The following is a 23,699-nucleotide window of genomic DNA, read 5'->3' as shown; positions in this document are numbered from 1 at the left end:
GCTGGGTGAAGGTGCATGTTCCCATGCTGGCTCTGGCATCAACCTTCTTTGGCTTGGTTTCAATGCCACCGCACCACGGCTGATCATGCGCGATGCTGCCCTCCAAGATGGACTCCCCAGCCCCGTCACCCCTCAGTACCGAGGATACATGAAAAGTAAGCGAAAACAAATTAATACATAGAAATAAATGAATGTATTACATGTTATAAGTTCGTACTTTAGTTTCATCATTATAAAAATATACTATGCATTAGTGAATAAGTGCAACGAATAACATCACAGGAGCAGCAGCACAAAGCTTCAGCACGTTATTGCTATTGCGCATGCGCACCTTTTCCCTCTCGAATTCTGACTGCGTCATGTCAGCTGACTATGCCTCACGCATGCGCAGGAACGAAAAGGCAAGCAGCGGCCATTTTAGGGACAAGGATTAATCGTGTTAGTAGAACACATAGGTAAGCTTCGCTATGATACCTACGCACATTAAAAATACATAAAATTAGTAAAACAACAATTTGTTACGAGATTATAATAGATTTTCGAGGTTCTTGACTCGAGCAAGTCGCGATGCGAAATCTTGCTCTATCACTAGCAACCAAGATGGCCGCTTAGGCTCCCGGCTCCGCCGACCTCCGTCCCCCGCCGGATAATCCTGCTACAAATCCTGAATTTACACCCTGCCTGCCTCTGGGCGTGTGAACTGCTGTGTTGTACTTTGGTGCGATCCCGAGACTTTTACCAGCTTGGTGGACGGAGTTACGTCGAGTTTTAGTTTGGAGCCTACACCTGTGAGCCGGGGACTCGAGTACTGGCCCAGCCGGGTTCCAGTTGAATAACATCGGCCGTGGGTGATCGACAGGGTCCGGTCCTTGGATGTGGAAAACTTTCCAGCCCGATTTTGACGGCGGTTGTTGCTCTCGCCTACAATCGATGGAGGGTTGACGAGGCACGACTTTGGCCGAGGGCAGAGGTCCCTGACCCGGAGACCCGGTTTGCCGCCGCCGATGTTTGCCGGGTCGGAGTCTTCGCCTGTGGTACCGGAGCCTGGATTGTGGCCTTGGTAAGCCCTCGGTCTCCCTCCGTGACAGTCCGTCCCAAATTTTTTGATTCCCCGGAGAAGACCGGGGCCTCTGGGGGACGCGCACATGGTTGACTCGTAACAAACTATGGTGGGACGGACTGAGTCTGAACCGTCGATACGGACTGTACTGGCAGCTATCGGGGCACTACATTCCCATGTGGAGTCCATTGTCCAGAAAATGATCGCGGTCACGCACGGACATGGGTATGTGGGACCAGACCCAGATAAGTTTCAATATCATTATCGGCCTACACCACCCTCGGAGGTCCTTACAATGGCAGTGGGCCCTGTGCCACGAGGGGTATCGGAGCTTCATGACAGTGTGATGGCCGATGACCGTGTACTTGATGCTCTCTACGGATTGTCAAGCCCACCATCATTGCCAACTGTGAGTGGAATAATTGGTGCTCCCCTTCCGGACACTCTTGGTGGGAACTATCTACAGAACGAAGTAGTGTTTTTCCCCTCTCCGACACCTTCACTACCATCGCAGAGATAACGACGTTGGAAGCTCCTGTCGATGAGGGTTATTGTGGATGCCGACAGAGTTCCCAGTGACTTTAAAACTTTGACTCGCCTCGGATGGAACTTTACCGAGGCTACAGCTTGTCCGGAAGGGGCTTGTACGATGGATCGGAAGGGTCAAGGATGAGACTGATTGTTTGGGTTTGGTACCATGGGCTTTCTGAAGTGGGATTCGTTACCATTGTATTTCCGAGAGGTCGGGTGGTGATTACTGTTTCCCCTGTTTAGTTTTAATATCGCTTTTAATAGAGTAGTGTGCTTTATTCTGGGGGATTCTTGGTTCTGGCGGGTGGGAGAGGGGACCGGGGGCGCGTACTGAGATGCCCTCCTCCACTTTACTATCTTTAGTACTTAGTTAGATGGGGCGATAGGCACACTGCTAGTTGGGGATAGGCGCAAGCCATATGCAGGGGTGCAGGGTGGGGGGAGGGGTGTTTGTCTTGTTAGTGTATGTAGTTTTTATGTCTTTCAAATCCTGCACATATCCTGATGATGTGTGCCTTCCTAAATGGTTCTCCTGATCGGTGGGTGGACGGGACCCGGGGTTGCAATGTTTCCATCGTTTTCACAATGTATGGGCTTTTAATTGCTGCGAGCTGGGTGCGGTCGCCATTTTGTCCACTGCTCATCTTCCTAAACTCTCCTGATTTTCGAAAGTGATTCGAATACGATAATCCTGGTACCTATGGGTGGTGGTCTTTGAATAGTGTAGTTTAAACTGGGTTTGAAATTATTGCATTTATACGACCGCATTCCAGTATTATTTCATGCTTCAGCTTCTGCCTTGGGGTTACCCGTCTATTTATCGTCATGTGTATGTATACTTGTTATCCATTCCGTGAAGTAAGACACCTGTTGTTCATTTCTCCTGTGTTTTTCATTAATAAAAAGAAATATTAAAAAAAGCAAATGCAATTCAATATATAATGACAAATGTGTTGTAAAATGCACCATTTCCTCCCCAAATCTTCTTGGGAGAGAGCACCCCAAAGCCCCCTTTGTAGTGGTCAGGCTCACTCCCTGCATATGGTGTGCACTGTAAGGGGACTGGTGTAACAACATTTAACAGAGCAGCTTTAGGTTTCCAGTCCAGCCATTGGCAGGAGCCTCCGGCAGCAAAATAAAATTAAACAGTGTTAAGTTAGTCGCAAGGTGTAGCACCAACCTTCCCATTATTTTTGATTTTTGCAAATATTTTTAATATAAAAATACTAAAATCTTTAAGAATTCTCAAGTCTAGTCTTTGTTTGATGTGCAGACGTGTGTGCTTATTTTTCCAAATTAAAGTTTTAATGATTGACATTTAATTTTAAAACATACAAATTGCTTGGGGGTCCCCGGCATCCAGTAGTGACTCAATGGGGGTCCTCAGGAGTGAAAAGTTTGGGAACCACTGTCCTAGTACATTGAGCTAATGATATGGTTATGTAGTATTGCGGACTCATTTTCTTTTAGAATTAGATGCTTTAGCATGCGTTTCAAAACCAGCTGATTGGTGTCTGTAACTTATTTTTCCTCTTTAGTTCTGTGGATGCAGAGTTGACCTCACTCTGCCAGTCTGTGCTTGAGGATTTCAATCTTTGCTTGTTTTATCTACCCATGAATCTCAATCTGAGCACAGCAAGCGAAGATGAAGAAGAGTATGAGAGTGGATACTCTTTCCTGCCTGACCTGCTCATCTTCCAAATGGTGATCATCTGTCTTATGAGTGTGCACAGCCTGAAGAGGGCAGGTAACTATGTTGGGGACATCATGTAACAGGCAAGAGTAATTTTTGAAATAATGGATCACTTGAGTTTTTGGAGAGCAGACCCGTTAGATTGAGTGACCATTTTGACACTGTTAACTAATAATACTCCAGATTATATTTTTGACATATCTATGATAAGAAGTATTTACAAATATTTGGACTAACCCATCAACAGTGCTGTTCATGTACCAATCTGGCCTCCTTCAGGAGATAATCATTAGTCATAAGCACTGAATTGTCACTTTCAATGTGCGGTATCCCTGAATGCTTTGCTGTTTTGAAATCCCATAAAAAAAAATAATATTTTTTTCAACAGCCTACATTGAATAATTGTCATATATTTTGTTTAGAAAGTGAATCAATTAGAAGTGCAGATAAATATTAATATAAATACCACTGTATTGATAAAACTCTTCACAAACTTTTTTTAAAGAAATTGTAAGGAAAGATGGACTGTGTAGCATACCTAATAGTCTGAAACCTGAAAGGTTGGGAAAACTGCTGCGCCTCCTTTAAGGCATAGCATACCAACAGTATCCTATTGTGCCCTGTGAGTGGTAGTTGAGAACAATTTTTTATCTGCCTCCTCATGACAGTATCGTAGATCAGAGTTTCATCTTGAGTTTTAGTTTTTCTTTCTGGAAACCTTTCCAAACAATTGACATATCTTCGACTCAATGTCTTTAGTGTCAGGGTACATTGTTCTGGTGTCTGACCAAAATATTCTTTTCGCAAAATGCCTTCCATTGTGCAAGATAGAAAGAATGCTAAAACAAAACATCTCACTGTCTCTATTGATTGACTTTCTGTTCTCATTGTCTAAACTCCAGCCAGTTTCATCCAGTATACAGGAGGACGTAGAATGACAGGGATAAGATCTGACTGTGGGAGGGTCCACGCAGGCTTGAAGTTGTCCGTAAGATCTGAGGGGTGTGGAGTTGTTGCTGCTTTAGCTACTATAGTTACTGTTCGAGGCATGTGGGCTGCTAAATTCATATCTTAGCATTAGATCGCCGCCTAGTGTTGGGCTCGGATGATTGCACATTGTTGTCCTGGAAGAGTCTTCGAAGTATCCTGAGATAGGTGGCTCCTCCCCTGGACTACAGTGCGCATGGGCATCGGCTCCATCCCCAGATTGTTTTTTTCCGCCATTGGGTTCGGATGTGGTCTCGACGTCTTACTGTCGGAACCAAGTAAAACTACCTTTTAGCGGCCATAAGGCCTCGATTTTCTTGCGTCGGTATTGTCTGCGCACGGTCTCGAGTCTTCCGTCTCTTGGAGCCGGAATAAGCGGAGTTTTCTTCGCTCTCTGAACTTTGAGGCCTTCTCATCGCGACACGACTGCAAGCCTTTACGGACATGGAGCGGAGCCCGTTTAAGTACTGCCCGCTCTGTGGGTCCAAGTACCCACACATCGATCTACACCCCGTGTGTAACAAGTGCCTTTCGCCGGACCACGACGACGGCAAGTGCAAGGCCTGTGCACAGTTCCGCTCCAAGAAAACTCTCAAGCTTCGGCGCGCGGTGCGCTTGGAAGCTAGGCAAGCGGCCCCGGATCCGGAGAACATCTTCGGCGACCAGGAAGAAGAGGTCCAGGGTCACCATCTACAAATCTCCCCATCACAGACGGAGGTCGAGGCGGATCCGGGAGACGACGACGGAGTCGCGGGTCAAGTCCTCGAATACGTCGAAGAGGTAGGAGACGACGATGAGATTTATGGGGCCGCGGCAGACAGCTCGGGGGACGAGCTCTGCCCTGACGGTTACGAAGATACCGACCGGGACACGGGATCGCCTGTCGGCCTTACCCAGGACCCGTTGCCGCAAGCCACAGCCCCGCCTTCAGGCCCGGCTACGGACTCACTTGCTGGGCACGCTGTTTCGAAACTGAAACCATCGGGGTCGTCAACACCTAAAATGGCCGACCCGAAATCGAAACTGAAACCTAAGGACTCGAGTGTCCCTAAGATGGCTGCCGTGCCAGTGAAGAAATCGGTGCCCGTCGCCCCATCGGCTCCGTCGACCTCCGGTCCGCAGAAGCCGAGGAAGTCTGTCGATTCCGATGCTCCAAAATCGAAACCGACGCCCGAGGAAGGGGCCTCCAAGAAAGATGGTCGGCACGGATCAGCGGCTACGGCGCCGTCCAAGCCCGCCAAGGTCGGCTCCAAAGAGGCTACGCACAAGAAGTCTGCGCCCCGGCCTCAGGAATCGGAGGTGCCGAAGACGGTTTCCGCGCCCAAAACGCACAAGGCCCACGAAGAAGTCGGATCCGAGGGACCGCTCAAAGCATCCTTGTCGGCGACGAAACCCACTGGCAGTGTACCGTCCCCCATTGCGGAGTCACTGCAGTGGATCAGGGAGAAAGCCTTTGCTCCATCGGCTCCGATGCCATCACCGCAGCCGCAAAAGGACACTCCGGCAAAGCCTTCTGGAAAACTCCTCTTTCTCTTGCCACCTAAGGAGGCGCCGAAAGCGTTTTCGACGAAATCGGCTCCGAAACAGGGTTCCTCGCTGGCTGACCCTCTTCCACGTCGTGTACTCGAATCGGAAGACGATTCAGAGCGTTTCATCGATGCTGCCACCGGCAAGCTGACACTCTATAAAAGGAAGATCACTTCTGAGCCGGTGGACTCCTACATCATCCCACTGAAGAAAAAGAGGGTGCCCCTTGACGCCTCAGGCCTCACGGAACCGATCCAGCCTCCTCCAAGACGGAGCCCCACTCCCTCCCCAGAACACTCTGTGGGTGAGGGGTATGATGAGGATGAGCAGTACAATTTCCCTATCGATGAACCTGATGTACAACCGGATTCATACGATGACACTGGTGACCAGAACACCCAAGGTGTGGGCCAAGACCCACAGACCTTTAATGCACGTGCATCCCCGACTGAGGACTCAGCAGGATTTCATGCACTAATTGAAAGGGCGGCGGCCAATCATGATGTGGACATGCATGCCGACCCGGTTGAGGAAGACTTCCTTTTCGACACCTTTGCAATATCTGAAAGGACAGTAAAAACACTTCCTATGCTGAAAGGTGTCCTCAAACATGTTGGGGACATTTTTAAGGAGCCTACGAGGGCGAGAGTGGTCAACCCTCGCATTGAAAAGAAGTACAGGCCTGCACCTGCGGACCCCGCCTACATCCGGGGACAATTGCCACTGGACTCTCTTGTGGTTGCCAATGCCAGGAAACGTGCCAACTCCCAGACAACGGGTGAAGCTCCTCCCCCGGATAAGGAGTCCAAAGTGCTAGAGGCAGGAGGCAAAAGAGTGGCTGCACAGGCAGCAAACTTTTGGCGCATCGCCAATACACAGGCGCTCCTGGCGCGTTACGATAGGGCGCACTACGACACCCTAGAACAGGTTATACAACACCTGCCCCCACAGTTCCAAGAAGGCACCAAAATGCTTATTGAGGAAGGAAAGCTAATATCAAACGCAGCCATCAAGTGTGCACTTGCCGCTGCGGACACAGCTGCTAGGGCTATCAACACTAGCGTTATGCTGAGAAGACAAGCGTGGCTCCGCATCTCAGGGTTTAAGCAGGATATTCAGACAACAATTCTTAATCAGCCAGTCAATCCTGATAGTCTGTTTGGTCCGGATGTTGACACCACCCTAGAGAAAATAAAGAAAGACACAGAAACTGCTAAGTCTATGGGGGCCCTACAGTCCCAACAGTTTCGTGGCAGCAATTTTCGTCGCTCAGGTGCACGTGGCGTCACCAGAGGACAGATGGGTCAACAATCCCAGTTCTCCAAAGGTGGGGCGCAATCCTCGTTCACTAAACAGAACAAGGGAGGTTACAGGAATAACAGCAACAGAGGTCGCGGCAGAGGAAACAACAGCTCCCGCACCTCTACTCCAAGCAAACAGTGACTCTCTGTCACTGCCCCCCGACCACCTAACACCTGTCGGGGGGAGACTGCAGCAGTTCCTGCCCGTCTGGAGAAACATCACCACAGACAGGTGGGTGCGACAACTAGTCCAGTATGGTTATTGCCTAGAGTTGAAATCCACTCCACCCAACATCCCACCAAGGCAAAGGCCTATGTCCGCAGAGCACTTGCACTTATTGCAGCAGGAAGTGGTGGCGATGCTGCAAAAAGGCGCAATCGAGCTCGTGCCGGTGGGGGAGGAAGGCACAGGGGTATATTCCCTGTACTTCCTTATTCCAAAGAAGGACGGTTCTCTCAGGCCCATTCTCGATCTACGTCCCCTCAACCTGTACATACTATCGGAACATTTCCACATGCTTACACTGCAGCAGATTCTTCCCTTGCTAAACCAGGGAGACTTCTTAGCAACCTTAGATCTCAAGGATGCTTATTTCCACATTCCACTACACCCGTCACACAGGAAATACCTCAGGTTCACTATTCAAGGCAGGCACTACCAGTTCAAAGTCCTACCCTTCGGAGTCACAACAGCCCCGAGGGTGTTCACCAAGTGTCTAGCGACAGTGGCGGCGCACCTCAGGAGGCAGAATATCCATGTCTACCCCTACCTAGACGACTGGCTCGTACAAGCCAAGTCAGAGCAACAGTGCGCCGCAGACATGTCGACTACAATTCGCCTGCTTCACGATCTGGGTTTCTCCCTGAACTACCCAAAATCGCATCTTCAGCCGGCACATGTCTGGCAGTTCCTGGGTGCTACGATCAACACCCTGACAGCCATGGCTCAGCCAAACCAAGTCAGAATCGACAGCATTCAGTCGCTGATCCAACGATTCAGACCACGACACTCCCTGCCAGCGAGAGTGTTCATGCAGTTGATTGGCATGATGGCCTCCTGCATCTTCATAGTCCCTCACGCACGGTTGCATATGCGCCCGCTCCAGGAGTGCTTAGCGAATCAGTGGACACAGGCTCGTGGGCAATTGACAGACCTAGTGTTGGTTACCAGTCGGGCATACGACTCTCTGCATTGGTGGACTCCACACAACCTTTGCAAGGGCCGACTGTTCCAAGAGCCTGTGCCGCAGATTATCCTGACGACGGACGCATCTCTCCAGGGATGGGGAGCTCATGTGCTCACTTACACAGTGCAGGGACTATGGACGACGCAGCAACAGAAGATGCACATCAACTATCTGGAACTGATGGCAATCTTCATGGCGCTCAAGTCCTTCATTGTACATCTGAGCAACAAGGTCGTGCTAGTCCGGACGGACAACATGACCGCGATGTACTACATTCAAAAGCAGGGAGGCACCCACTCGCCACAGCTGTCTCATCTGGCTCAGAGCATGTGGAAGTGGGCCATTCAGAGGAACATTTTCCTCATGGCAGAGCACCTCCCGGGAAAGGACAATCAGATGGCGGATCTGCTCAGCAGATACAGCCATCAGATGCACGAGTGGGAGATACACCCTTCTGTTCTCCACCCGTACTTCCAGCAGTGGGGTCATCCGGAGATAGACCTGTTTGCCACAAAGGAGAACGCAAAATGCCGACTCTTTGCCGCCAGGTTCCCTCACCCACAGTCGCAGGGGAATGCGATATGGATGAACTGGTCAGGCAAATTTGCGTACGCTTTTCCGCCAGCCCCTCTAATACCGCTGGTCGCAAGAAAACTAAGGCAGCACTCCATGACTCTCATCCTGGTTGCTCCAACGTGGGCACGCCAGGCTTGGTACACCACGTTCCTCGAACTCTCAGTGGTGCCGCATCAAAGACTGCGCCTCACGCCCAGTCTTTTGACGCAGAACCATGGAGACATTCAGCATCCAGATCCACGACAGCTCAACCTGGCGATCTGGCTCCTGAAGTCCTAGAGTTTGGATACCTTAACCTACCTCCAGAATGCATGAGTATCATCAAGGAGGCGAGGAAACCAACTACTAGAGCATGCTATGCTGCTAAGTGGAAGCGTTTTGTCATCTACTGTACGTCCAATGACATCAACCCACTAGATGCATCTATCCCCAACATCATCTGCTATCTGCTACATCTCTACAAGTCAGAACAGGCAGCACCTCTCTGTCTTCAGAGTGCCCGCCATTAAAGCCTTCCTTGAAGGTCTGAAGAGAGTCATTCCCCCAAGGACACCACCAGCTCCGGTGTGGAACCTCAACGTCGTTCTCACCAGACTGATGGGACCACCATTTGAGCCACTGCACTCGTGTGAGCTCCAATTCCTTACGTGGAAAGTGGCCTTTCTTATAGCTATTACGTCTCTGAGGCTTGTCAGTGAGCTGCAAGCGCTCACAATACAAGAGCCATTCATTCAAATTCACCCAAATAGGGTAGTGCTACGCACTAACCCTAAATTCCTTCCTAAGGTGGTGTCACAGTTTCATCTAAATCAGACCATTGACTTACCAGCATTCTTTCAAAACCCGCAAACGGTGGCGGAAAGGATGCTCCATACCTTAGATGTACGAAGGGCGTTGATGTACTACATAGACAGGACACAACACTTTCGAAAGACAAAGCAACTCTTTGTTGCCTTCGCACCACAACACAAAGGCAACCCAATCTCCAAGGCAGGGATAGCCAGGTGGATTGTTAAGTGCATCCAGATATGTTATCAGAAAGCGAAGCGCACTTTAACAATACCCCCCAGGGCGCACTCCACGCGCAAACTGGGGGCATCCATGGCTTTCCTGGGGAACATTCCTTTGGAGGACATTTGCAGAGCAGCCACGTGGGTCACACCACACACCTTCACAAAACACTACTGTGTTGATGTGCATTCCAAACAGCAAGCTGCTGTAGGACAGGCTGTTCTCAAAACACTTTTTCAGGTTTCTGCAGCTGGCACGGGCAACCGCCGCTGATGGAGGGACTGCTATGTATTCTATGCTAAGATATGAATTTAGCAGCCCACATGCCTCGAACTGAATATGCTACTTACCAGTATGCATCTGTTCTTGGCATGTAGGGCTGCTAACATTCATATCGCCCGCCCTCCTCCCCGGTGCCTGTCGCAGCTGCAGATATACTATTGTATTTATTCATTAGCATGGACATCCTTTACACTTTCACTCCATCTTCTGCCACAATGGCGAAAAACAATCTGGGGATGGAGCCGATGCCCATGCGCACTGTAGTCCAGGGGAGGAGCCACCTATCTCAGGATACTTCGAAGACTCTTCCAGGACAACAATGTGCAATCATCCGAGCCCAACACTAGGCGGCGATCTAATGCTAAGATATGAATGTTAGCAGCCCTACATGCCAAGAACAGATGCATACTGGTAAGTAGCATATTCATTCCCATTTTCCAGCGACTCCTCACAAAGGAGATCCAGCAAATGATCGTAGAAAGGAAATCTCAGATGACACCAGTTCAATGACTGTCTGTCCTTGAAGTCAGTTGTAAGGTCAGTGACGATAGGAGTGTCATTGAGTATTGATACGAAATCTGGGACGTCAACAGCGAAGAGTACGTTGAGGGTGTCATTTCACAGGTCCTTTCATCTGCGGAATGGATTTGTAATATGAAGACACGGAGGTTACCACGTACACTTAATTTGGATTAGCCAAAGCATAGTCACTGTCTCGAGCAGTTTTGTCAGTGTTCACATTATCATCTGGCTTGCTCACAGATCTCCATGTCTGGAGCTTCACCAATGCTGATTGCCCTCTGTTGGCTACTCAGGCTGTCTTGCCTGTGCCTCTGATGGTTCCTCAGCCTGTGCTACCTCCCAACCAACTTCGCCACCAAACTCCACATATTGAGACTCCCTTATCACCAGTTGTGTAGAGTTGTCAAAAGAGAGATCCAGAACTCTGAGGCGTCCTGGGACACACCAACATCCAAGGTCCTCAATACGTCACTCCTGTCCACATCATTGAAGATCACGCTGTTCAAGATCTAATCTAGTTGCGTTAGTTAGTCTAGATCTCCTTGTAGCATATACTCTTTGCAATCTTCGTAAGTATTTTTTATTGCGGTGTGCTTAAAGAAACCTCATTATAAAGTATTTATAATTGTAATTATATAGGACAATAGAGGCTCTTAAATGGTATATAATGTCAATGGCAGAGGTGTTAAATCTGCAGCTAGGACCTGCACATAACCCACTGCGGGCACCCTACCCCGCTGTGGCAGGCCTTTTAGCATAGTTACAAAGGGGAAAAATGTAGACTATCCACTCTTAACATCATGACCTTTGTTAACTAGTTGCCGATAGATGATTGAAACCTTGGATTTTTGTGTTGTACATTTCTGGCTTTCACAAATCTTTGAAATGTCGTTGTGACTTGGTATAGTATGAGTACCGATCTTATCAGGGTATTCTGACTAAGATTTTGCAGAGGACTTTTGCGTTAATTTGCAATGCACGGTCTATTTATCTAAGATGAAAAATGTGAAGCAAACCTCAGTAGGCTGTCCAACCTCCTCTTAAAAGTGATCTGTTTGTACAATGGACAATCTACCCCAGATGAGCTAAAGTGGCCTTACTTGCATTTTTTGCCTGTTAGATACCTACAATTTGTAACAATCTAGAAACCCAATACTTGCCATTGCTCTATTTTTAAATATGTATATTTCCTAAAGGATGCTGGCATTCATTCAGTCTCTTCATGGTAATTCTTCAGTTGACTCTTCTTTCCTTCTCAGGTTCCAAGCAGTACAGTGCAGCTATAGCTTTCACTCTTGCCCTTTTCTCTCATCTAATAAACCATGTCAACATCCGACTGCAGGCTGAGCTGGAAGAAGGGGATAACCCTGTCCCTGCGTTCCAGAATGATAATTTGGGTAAGTGCACCAAGGTAGATGTACTCTGAAATTCTTATAGAAGTTTAATGTTTCTCCACTGAAAAGCTCCTTTTTTTGCTGGAAAGCTCCACCTTAATACATGAACAGTGCCCTGATTTTATTGGCACCTTTACTGAAGTACTGAGCACTCCATTCCTTTTTTAAATTCATGAAGCACATTTAGGCGATGACTGACCGGCAGTTCACTACATGATTATGTACCTTAATGTTCGTATACAGTGCATTGACCATGATACTTTGTAAACACTTTTAGTGCAGCTAATTGCTTTATGAAAGATTTGCTGTGATGTGCAGTTTTGGAAGACTGTAAGGAATGTCCTGAACTTAACTGTCCCTGTGTTTTCAGAAAAACTATTTTTGTTGAGGGCTGTATAGATACAATTAATCAGGCATAGAGGTGGTATTTCATGCACTCTACAGTTGAAAACTGACATTTCCTCCCATACATTGGGACCTTCAGTGTTACTCAAGAATGCTGAATTGCTGTGAGTAGGCTCTCTGACAGTACAGGTTATGGTCAGATGGTGATAATATGCTTTTCATGGTGATTGAGTGTTTGTAGGAGGTAAGACTTGGAAGGTGAAGCTTGTAGGACACAACTTCATCATCTTTCTTAAAAATGTGTCAATACAGTTTGGTTATCACTGACTGGTCCTGCAAGGCACTTCAGAACACTAGGATGGAAGCATGTGAGAAAAATATTGAGGCCACTTCAAGAACAACACTGGCCAAATTCATTGTAAATGGAGAACTCACCTTGAAGGAAAGTGTATTATGTGTAAAACAATTCCTCTCTGATTTGACCCACTCTTGAACAAGCCCAACCCATAACAAAGGTTCAATGCTTGGCCTAATCATATCCAGAGAAGGAGCACTGACATTTGACTCCATTGACTCAATGACTGGTCTGATCATTACTCAATCATTGTCCACCTAAACACGCACACACAGATAACTAAATGCAAGAAACCAAACAAATGCTGTGTCAGATACACCAAAAACATGAACAGGGCGGAACTGATCCCACGCTGCAAGAGGAACCTCAATCTTACAACAGGAACCCAGAATGTTCTCAAAATAACGGGGCACTACAACCATACAATATCAACCATAATGAAGTCAGTAGCCCCCCTGACCCTCTAAAGACAAAACAAATCAAACCCTCTAACCCATGGTGCAATCAGAATCTAAACGGGGAAAGGAGAATCTGACTCGCAGAACGTAGGTGGTGACAGGAACCCTCCATGCTTCTAATCAAAGTAAGTGAGCGTCTGAACAGCTGCAAAAACACATGTGAACGTGACAGTATCTTCACATCCCTACTCGACATCGCAAGGAATCCCCCCCAAGATGATTATTTGAAATTGTTAACCAACAATGTGGGGGTAAAAAAACAACCAAGATCAGCAATAGCTCAGTGGAAAACTGTGAAGCCTTCTTTTCGCCACACTTTATAGATTATAAGAGAGGTGACAAGCCCTGCAGACTCTTAGTCCTCATACTGGACTACCCAGCTAAACAAGCTTAAACACAAAATTGGTAACCTTATCAAGGAATTAAATGTTCGAGGCATGTGAGCTGTAGATCACATGCTTGTGCATAGCTCGCCATCTAGTGTTGAGTCTGGATGTGTGCACTTGTTTTTCTTCGAAGACGTCTTTCCATTCACAAGGTAGGTGACTCCTCCTTTCGGTGATAGTGTGCATGGGCCTTGACTCCATTGTTAGATTGTTTTTTTCCGCCATTGGGTTCGGAGGTCTATCGCTGTACTCCGGTTCGACACTGTTCCTTATGGTTTCCCTCGGTGCGCAAGATACTCACCCTCAATGGTATTTTTTTCAATCACATCTCCCTTTCTATTGCCTATTGTAATTACGTAAAATAATAGTTTGAGCGGAAAGTTCGTGTAAGGCCGTCGGGCCTACCCGTGTCGGGTCGACCTGCAGTCGATGGAACGAACTCCCTTCAAATTCTGCCCTTGGTGTCACGCGAAATACCCGTGCACCAACTCACGCGAAGTGTGTAATCTGTGTTTGTTCCCCGAACACAGAGAACAAGAATGCAACATGTACAAGACTATCTGCTCCAAGAAAACACTTTGCGACCGTCTGGCTCGACGTCGCGACATGCAGAGCCAGCACACAAGCTCCATTCCGGACATCTTCGGTCAACAATCCGACGAAGTGGCCAGCGAGGTCATGGAAACCGAGGAGGAGCTGTAGCTGGTCGCCATCTCAAAATTCGACTCCCACCAAGAAGAGGACATCCCACATGGTCAACGTACCGGGAGTACAGCTTCCCCTTGTCCCAAGAGACAATCCAATTAAAAAGAAGTCTCCAGTCCAACCGTGCCCTCGGGCCCCGGTAATCACAGAGATAACGCTTCTGGCGCCCCTCCCCCTGGCTAGGTACTGAAGCCTTCCGTCTCCAAAAAGACTCCCTCCAAACCGAGCTCGGAGCCCAGACCTTCGGGGTTGAGACACAAGTCCGGCACCGACCCCCACCATTCGGCCCCGAAACAATTGTTGGATCCGAAGACATCAACAGTTCCGGCTCTGAAAATTCCTACACCAAAACAGACAGAGGTACAGAAAACAACTAAAAAGCCTAGTTTTTATGTCCCAATTGAAAAACCGGATCCAAAACATAAGCTTTTGTATATTTATCCACATACTGGCCACCAATAAAGTGACTCTAAAAAGAAGGGCTGATGCAGAAAAAGAATATCAGATCCCTTTGAAGAGGAGATCTGTTGGAACTAGCCCTTCCCCCTCCTCCTCTTCCTCCACCTATTCTTCCTTCATCACCACCTTCCCATCAGCTTCAACCAATTTCACCTGAACATTCACCATCACATACACCTGGCAACAGGATGATGAGGCTGATGATCAGCCATTACAAGACCTATGGGACGATTATAACACCAATTCGCCCACAGGCAATGATCCCGACCTGTACCCTACCAAACCCTCTCCACCAGATGATAGTATAGGCTACATGGAGTTACTGGGTAGAGCTGCCAACTACCATGGGGTGCAGCTACATGAGGAGTCATTAGAAGAAGTTTCCTCTTTGAAACCTTCAGTACCACGCAGAAGTCCTCACATACATTACCCATACTTAAAGGAATGGTTAGGCATGTAGATGACATTTTTAATGACGCAGTCAGAGCTCCTATTCTTACCCCTAAAATGGACAAGAAGTACAAGCCAGCACCATCAGACCCGGTATATATAAGGGGACAATTGCCACTAGACTCCCTGGTTATGTCCAGTGTAAAAAAAAAAAGCCAACTCCCAGACGACAGGAGAGGCTCCACCTCCTGAAAAGGAATCAAAACCTATTGACGCTTCTGGGAAAAGGGTAGCTTCTCAGGCAGCTAATTTCTTGCGCATCTCCGACACTCAGCCACTGTTAGCATAATACGACTCAGCGCCCTGGGATGAAATGGAACAACTGTTCCATTATTTACCCCAGGAACACAAATCAAAAGCACAAGATCTGGTTCATGAAGGGCAACTTATTTCTAACAATCAAATAAGATGTTCTCCAGATGCTGAGGACACTGCTGCTAGAGCTATAAACACTAGTGTCCTTTTAAGGAGGAATGCCTAGCTCTGCATATCTGGTTTTAAACTTGAGGTTCAGACCTCCATATTAAATACCCCATTCGACAATGAACATTTATTTTGGCCCAGTGGTAGATTCTTAACTTAAAAAAATGAAGAAAGATACTCAGGTAGCCAAATCTATGGGAGCCCATCAGTCCACCCAGGGTCGTGCTTCCTTTCGACACTCCTTTTGCAGAGGAGGTTTCCAAGAATACCTCATCAGATGCCACCTTCCACCTATAAGGACAATAACCATCCCTCTTCATCTAGGGGTTATTTCAGGGGTGGTTACAGGGGTAACAACGGTAATGGCAGGGGCCGGGGTTCAAACAAACGCACCTACCGCGCCAACACAAAGCAGTGACTTACCTTCACTTCCCCGACCACTTAACACCTGTCGGGGGAAGACTGTCAGATTTTCGACCAATTTGGCAATCAATACAGACAAATTATCCGTATTGGTTACTGCCTGGAATTCATCAACACACCTCCAAATATTCCACGAAAACCTCACAAACTATCACCAGATCATCTACACCTCCTCAAACAAGAGGTCCTGTCTCTACTTCTAAAAGGGGCTATAGAGCCTGTGCTGCCCCAACATCGTGGGTCGGGCGTATACTCCTTTTATTTCCCAATTCCCAAAATGGATGGTTCTCTCAGACCTATTTTAGATCTCAGAGAACTCAGCCAGTACATTCAGTCAGACCATTTCCACATGGTAACACTTCAGCAGGTACTTCCTCTACTACCGAAAGGCGACTTTCTACTCTAGATCTAAAAGACGCCTACTTTCATATACCAGTTCACCCTGCTCATCGCAAATTCCTCAGGTTTGTGGTAGTGGGTCAACACTATCTGTTCAGGGTTCTCCCATTCTGTGTCACCACCGCCCCCAGGGTCTTCACAAAGTATCTGTCGGTAGTAGCGGCTGACCTAAGAAGACAAAGCATCCACGTCTTCCCGTACTTGGACGACTGGCTCATCAAAGCCAACAAGTACCAGCAATGTCTGCACCACACTTTCAGGACAATTCAGTTACTATATCAACTAGGGTTCACAATCAATGTGCCAAAGTCACACCTCCAACCAGCCAATTCAAAGGACTACCTAGGAGCCACAATAGATACTCAAAAAAACTCTTGCCTTTCCCAGCTCAGCCAGAATTCTTAATATTCAGGCTTTAGTTGTCTGCGTTCAATCCAATCATTAACTTCCAGCTCAAACGTACATGCAGCTACTAGGAATGATAGCATCTAGCATCATGATCGTTCCCCATGCCAGACTGCACCTGCGTCCACTTCAAGAATGCTTAGACAGTCAGTGAAACCAATCACAAGGTCTATTGACGGACCTAGTGTTGGTTAGCGGCCGTACTCCTCGCTCTCTGCAGTTGTGGAACACACAAAATTTATCAAAATGACGGCTGTTCATAGACCCGGTTCCACAGATAGTACTGACAGTGGATGCGTCCCTCACTGGCTGGGGACCTTATCTACGACAGCACGCAGTGCAAGACCTGTGGAGCCAACAACTGAAGTTGCTCCACATAAATCACCTAGAGCTGCTTGCAATATTTCTAGCACTCAAGGCGTTTCAAACTCACCTGGAGGACAAAGCTGTCCTCATTCGTACAGACAATGTGACAGCTATGTATTACATACAAAAATGGGGGGGAGGGGACACACTCTCTCCAACTGTCCCACTTAGCCAAAGATATCTGGAGGTGGGCCATTCACCACAAACTTTAACTCTGAGCGGAAACACCTCCCAGGAGTCAACAAACAGATTAGAGATCTCCTCAGCAGGCAGAGACAGCAAATACACAAATGGGAACTCCACCCTCAGGTTCTCCTTCCATACTTTCAACGTTGGAAAGTCCCTTACATAGACGTGTTCGCCACATATCAAAATGCTAAAGCTTCGCATCAAGGTCCCCACACCCGCAATGCACTATGGATGAGCTGGTCAGGGATATTTGCCTACGCTTTTTTATTAGTGGTTCAGAAGCTCAGGCAAACATCTCTCAAGCTAATCCTAGTAGCTCCCACATGGGCATGTTAGCCTTGGTTCCGCACGAAAAGCTGCATTTAAGCTCCAGTCTCCTCACACAGAGCCATGGAGAAATCAGACATCCATATCCCAAACAACTAAACTTCGCGATCTGACCCCTGAAATCTTAGAATTTAGTCACTTAAACCTTCGACCTGAATGTATGAATGTCATTAAGGAAGCTAGAAGACCTACTACAAGGGCATGCTATGCAGTTAAGTGGATGAGTTATCTACTGTGGTAACAATCACATCAACACTCTTGATGCTTCCGTACAAAATATCATATGCTATTTGTTACACTTGCAACAATCAGTGTTTGCTTATACCTCAAGTAGACTACACCTAGCAGTAATTGCGGCATATCTTAAAAATAGACCCCATTTGTCGTTTAGAGTACCTGTGATGAAAGCGTTAATGGAAGGACTAAAAAGAGTCATACCACCAAAACTTCCACCAGCTCCACTATGGAATCTTAATGTAGTCCTTACAAGGTTAATTGGCCCACCTTTTGAGCCCATGCACAAATGCGAACCACAGTTCCTTTCTTGGAAAACAGCTTTCCTCATTGCAATCACTTCATTAAGGAGAGTGAGTGAATTACAGGCATTAACCATACAAGAACCATTTTTCCAACTCCACAAAGACAAAGTGGGTCTTTGTACAAATCCTACATTTATACCTAAGGCCATATCTGCATTTCACATAAATCAGTCAGAATTACCCGTATTCTTTCCTCAACCTGATTCAGTTGCAGAAAGAGCTCTACACACCCTAGCTGTTAGAAGAGCACTCTTGTACTACACTGAAAGGACAAAATCTTTTCGTAAAACAAAACAACTCTTTATTGCTTTTGCGCCACCACACAAAGGCAATCCTATCTCAAAATCAGGTATTGCAAGGTGGATTGTTAAATGCATTCAAACTTGCTAAGCAAAAGCAAAAATAACTAACTGTACCCCCAAGGGCACTTTCCACTCGTAAGCTAGGGACTACCATGGCTCATTTAGGAAAAAGTCCTATTGTTGATATTTGCAAAGACGCAACATGCTCTACACCGCATACATTCACTAAAGATTATTGTGTAGATGTGTCAGCAAGACAACAAGCCAATATGGGTCAAGCAGCACTTAAAACACAATTTCAAACCGCTTCAACAGCTACATGGTAGCCACCGCTTTGGGAGGATAATGCAATGTAATCTATGCACAGCATGTGATCTACAGCTCACATTCCTCGAATGGATAATGTTACTTACCCAGTAAGCATCTGTTCTTGGCATGTAGAGCTGTAGAGCCAAATGCGCCTACCCGCCTCCCCGGATACATGTAGCTGCTGCAGCTCTCAATTTCATTTTCATACATACACATGGACATCTCTATTTTTTACTACTACTCCATTCTCACCCTCTGCGGCAAACAATCTAGCAATGGAATTGATGCCCATGTGCACTATCACTGAAAGGAGGAGTCACCTACCTCATGACTGGAAAGACTTCTTCGAGGAAAAACAAGTGCATACATCCAGACCCAATTCTAGATGGCGAGCTTTGCACAGCATGTGGCTCTACAGCTCTACATGCCAAGAACAGATGCTTACTGGGTAAGTAACATTATCCATAGCGAATACAACATTAGGTAATCCTCCCTAGCTTTCTAAGAGTTTAAGTCTTACGTGCAAGATTCATTAACCCCAAGGATGAACTACCTCCCTCATTCAATTACAAACTATGCAACCCATCTCTGGCCATCACCTCTTTGGCCCAGAATAGCACACAACCATCTCTATAAGACAGACATCGAAACTTTGATTCTATGCTATAAGGATTAATCGCTGCCAGTCTCAGTGACTACCTACAGCATAATGACTATCGGCAAAAAAAAGCAAACCGAAATACTGGGTGAGACACCACAAACATGTACAGGGCGCAACTCATCACACATTGCAAGAAGAACCTCAATTCCACAACTAGAGCCCTGAATGTTCTCAAATTAACCGGGCACTACAACCATACAATATCAAATATAATGGAGTCAGTAGCCCCACTGACCCTCTAAAGACAAAAAATCAAACTCTCTCACCCATGGTAAGATCAGAATCTAAACGAGAAAAGGAGACTTAGACGCGTAAAACATAGTTGGTGACAAGAACTCTCCACGGTTCTTCTAATGAAACTAAGTGAACGTCGGAACCGCTACAAAAAACACATCCGGAACACGAAAGCATAACACTTCAGATCCCAACTCGCCATCGCAAAGAACCCCCCCCCCCGTCCCCCAAGATGATTATTTGAAATTGTTAACCAACAATCTAGGGTTAAAAAAAAACAACCAAGATCAGCAATAACTTTAACTCAGTCGAAAACCGGGAAGCCTTCTCTTCATTTTTTAGTGAAAACATCATAGAAATAGAAAAGGAAATTTTAACCGACAGAGGGGCTAAGAGCCACCTTAGACAACGATCATCATTCCACCATTGTATCTCCTTACATGGGAGATACAAGACTAAAAATCAAGCTACCTGGAGTGAGTTCAAAACACTAACCGAGGAGGAGGAACACAAGATCTTACTATTCATGAAACCAACTTCACATTTCAACGACCCTATCCCCTCAACAATACTTAAGCAACTCAATCCCCTCTTCTCACCCATACTGACAAAGATTGTAAATACATCATTAGAACAAGGTATCATACCGGAATGCCTGAAGGCTGAGCAAGTGACACCCCTCCTGAAAAAAGGAGGACACCACACCACTGCTGTAGAAAAATACGATTCCTTTATATAAAAGTTCTCTGTTGTAAATAGGGTTGACTGGGAAAGCACATACACATTTCTTTTGGTCATACAATTCTGTGTTTCAATTCTGTGATAAATAGTTCTATAAATAAAGTCAGGAATAAATAGCATCAATGAATAGAATAACTTCAGGAATGAGTACCACAAATAAATATCACAATAAATATCAGAATAAATACTGGTTCATTTAAATAAATAACCACATGTTTCTTCTGGTATCGCTGCCACCAATTAAATACTTTAGGAACATCACATTTGTAATACGTTTCAAATGGGAAAGATAACTCTTACAGTTTGTGTTGATTTCAATGACAATGTATACAGCTTCTCTGAGCACAGAATAAGGTTTGGGACTCTTTAGGGATCATTCAGGGCGTATGCGCGTGTATCTAAAAGGCAAGGAAACACAGTGAATACTTCATTTGCACTCGGCTGTCACCAGGATAGGATCTCTGCTTTGCCGGTGAAGTCTATGCGCGCCTACGGGCTTTAACACCGCTAGAACTCAGGCGGCACCAGTTCAAAGTCTTTAGACTGACGAACGGGCGGCCGGAGAGGTCACACAATCCTCACGCACAGTGAAACGAATGCCGGTTCACAGTTCCTTCACAACGCTGCATTCAATATGACGAAACGGGCCCACCTCACATCGGCTGCAATCGGGATATGATTCAGTCGGGCACAGCACCTCTCTCGTCAGCGACGGAGTTCTCAGGGGCTCCACAGACCTCCCTCCGACTTCCGCATACAGGGTGGTTCCCGCCCACAGCTACAGCTCCCGGGTCACTGGGGAGTGGCAGAGACGCTAGTCCCGCCCAACGAAGGCCGGCCTTTCCCCGCCCCGGCGCACCACCTCACCTTCAGTCTGCGCAGGAAGCGCTCTACGCTGGTGGGGCTCGGAGACGTCCGAGCTCCCCTCTAGAGGCGCCTGTCGCGAAGGGGGCACAGCTGACCGCGGTCGCGGCGAACTTGCTCTCGCCTCGCGTAATCGGTAACAATTCACCACGGGGGGGGCGGGGAGGCACACGAATCTGGCCACAGTCTTTGGGGGCAATGAGGCACTCGCTGGGCAGGCGCTGTAGGCGCTAGGACACTTTTCACGCAGCTGACTGGAACGCCAGTCAGACACAACGCCAGTAACCCTCTGCTGCTCTACTGCCCGCGCTGCCAGCCACCTCAGGGGTCAACAGGGCAGGTGTCAATCTGGTGTCAAGTCTGGAATCTCTTCTCATCTAATCTAATCCAATCTAATCTTCTTCATCTAAAATGGCCGCCAGGGACTGGGCCTTATATAGCCAGTGCCCTGGGGTACTGGCACGGGCCAGAAGGTTCTAGAACCTTCTCTGGCTGTGACAATGACAGGGCACTCTTGAGGTGTATTTGGGATACTACCAGCCACCGTACTGTGGTTCTAGAGCAGCCATTTTGTGTACCTGAGGGAAATAAAGGAATTCCTGTCAGGAATGCGCGCCAAACAAAGGGCGCCAAAACCTCAAAAGGCCAGGGTTCATGAAGGCTCCAATGGGAGTCACTCACATGAAGAACAAGCATTTGCAATGCAATAGGTCTCGCATTAGGAAAGTTTGAGCTATTGGTATTGTAAATGGCAAAGTTTTTATATATGTTTTTTTTTAAATAGCTAAATTAATAGCTTTGTCATTTACAATGCCAATAGTTTTAACTTTCGCAAATGTGATACCTATAGCATTTGTAATGCAATATGTTTTGTATTTACATGACTTAGATGTATTGATATTACAAATAACAATGGCGTTTAATTTTTTTTAAATAACTAATACTTAAATAGAAGTTATTGTAATTTATAATGGCAATAGCTTATACTTTTCTAAAGAACTTTTGTGAAATTATGTTCAGTGTATTTTTTTGTCTGGCCTACACACCAACCAGTCAGACCAGCCCATTAAGCTTTGCCATGTTGACCTACAGAACAGTCCGACACTGAGAGTGTGATAGTGTCTGATGTTGCTGCTCACCACTTATGTAATGCACAGTTAGGAGGGTGAATGCTGTGAAGATGGTGTGTCCGGTGCAGCTGGATAGGATTAAGTGACTATATTCTGGGTGGGAGCCTGTCCAACAGGGTTTACGAGTTAGCTAATTCGAGCCTCTGGCAGAGGAGTGTGGTAACCCATATAGAATGAATAGGTGTGATGGAAGTAAACATCTGGGATACCTACAGTTTCTTTCCTGAAGTTTATAGGCTATATCTTATTCTATGGGTGGTATAACTTCAATTAAGGGGGTACGATAACTTTAGCAATCCACTCGTTTCAGGACCCATCCTGCCCTGACTCCTGCTGCCGCTGCTTTGCTGCACCCCTGGCTTTTATCCTGGCCGTGGGGAGCCCGGCGATCTGGTGTTTTTCACCACGCCTGGCCTGCCTGCCGGGTGCCTTCTTGCAACATGTCGGCCTCCGTGTGCTGAACTAGGACCCCTGCATTCCGCGTCCCGAGCCTGCTGTGGTCGCTTCTGGCCTTTTGTCCTGGTGGAGGTGACCCCCAAAGCTGCGGCGACTGGCGTCGGATTGTGGACCCCCTGGAGAGACGCCCGCCGTGCCGTCCTCACCCCGCCCGGCTGGACCTCTGCATCTGCAGCCGTTGCCAGTCATCCCTGCATGCTGACGCTAAGCTGCCCTGCCTGATTGGGTGCTGGAACCATTGCTGGAGATGGCGGGAGCAATTTGAGGCTTCACCCCGACTCTCCTGCGGTGCTGCTGTGGTGCCGGCTGCCGTTTTCGGGCAGCGGGAGGCCTGGGGCGACAGTGGCATGAGGCCTGGCACATACCCTCGAGGCTGCGTGATTGGGGTTGCGGTGCTCGACAAGCCAGGGACCTGGTGAGTGGCGGCGGCAGGGGGCTGGGACTGTCTTGTGAAAGGCCCCCCACGTGCGGACTGCCTGCTCTGGAGGTGATTGGGAGTTGGGGGGTGGGGGGGCGGTTGGATTCCAGTTTGTGGTTCACAACTATGAATACAGCCGACACTTTCCAGAATACAAATGGAAATAACAGGTCCTCTGGTGATAGTGTTGCATCTCTGACAAAGGCCAACAAGACTACAAAGGGAGCAGTGGCTGCCCCATTTCATAGTACCACAGCTAGAGCACATCTTTTAAATTGCCTTCT

The 23,699-nt window shown here is 47.3% G+C and overlaps 1 protein-coding gene across 1 annotated transcript in view; it reads left to right on the top strand.

Annotated features, from left to right (window-relative positions):
* The window catches only part of SMG5 (SMG5 nonsense mediated mRNA decay factor), a 397,003-nt gene that overhangs the window by 207,429 nt on the left and 165,875 nt on the right, over positions 1–23,699 (top strand). Inside the window, exons 10-11 of the mRNA XM_078669528.1 lie at positions 3,130–3,338; positions 11,937–12,074. Of these exons, the coding sequence (XP_078525654.1) occupies positions 3,130–3,338; positions 11,937–12,074 (347 nt within the window). The remainder of the gene's footprint in view (positions 1–3,129; positions 3,339–11,936; positions 12,075–23,699) is intronic.

The sequence above is a fragment of the Lissotriton helveticus genome, chromosome 12, assembly GCF_964261635.1.
Source record: "Lissotriton helveticus chromosome 12, aLisHel1.1, whole genome shotgun sequence".
In the NCBI taxonomy this organism is placed as follows: domain Eukaryota; kingdom Metazoa; phylum Chordata; class Amphibia; order Caudata; family Salamandridae; genus Lissotriton; species Lissotriton helveticus.
This window is presented reverse-complemented; position numbering and strand designations above follow the sequence as displayed.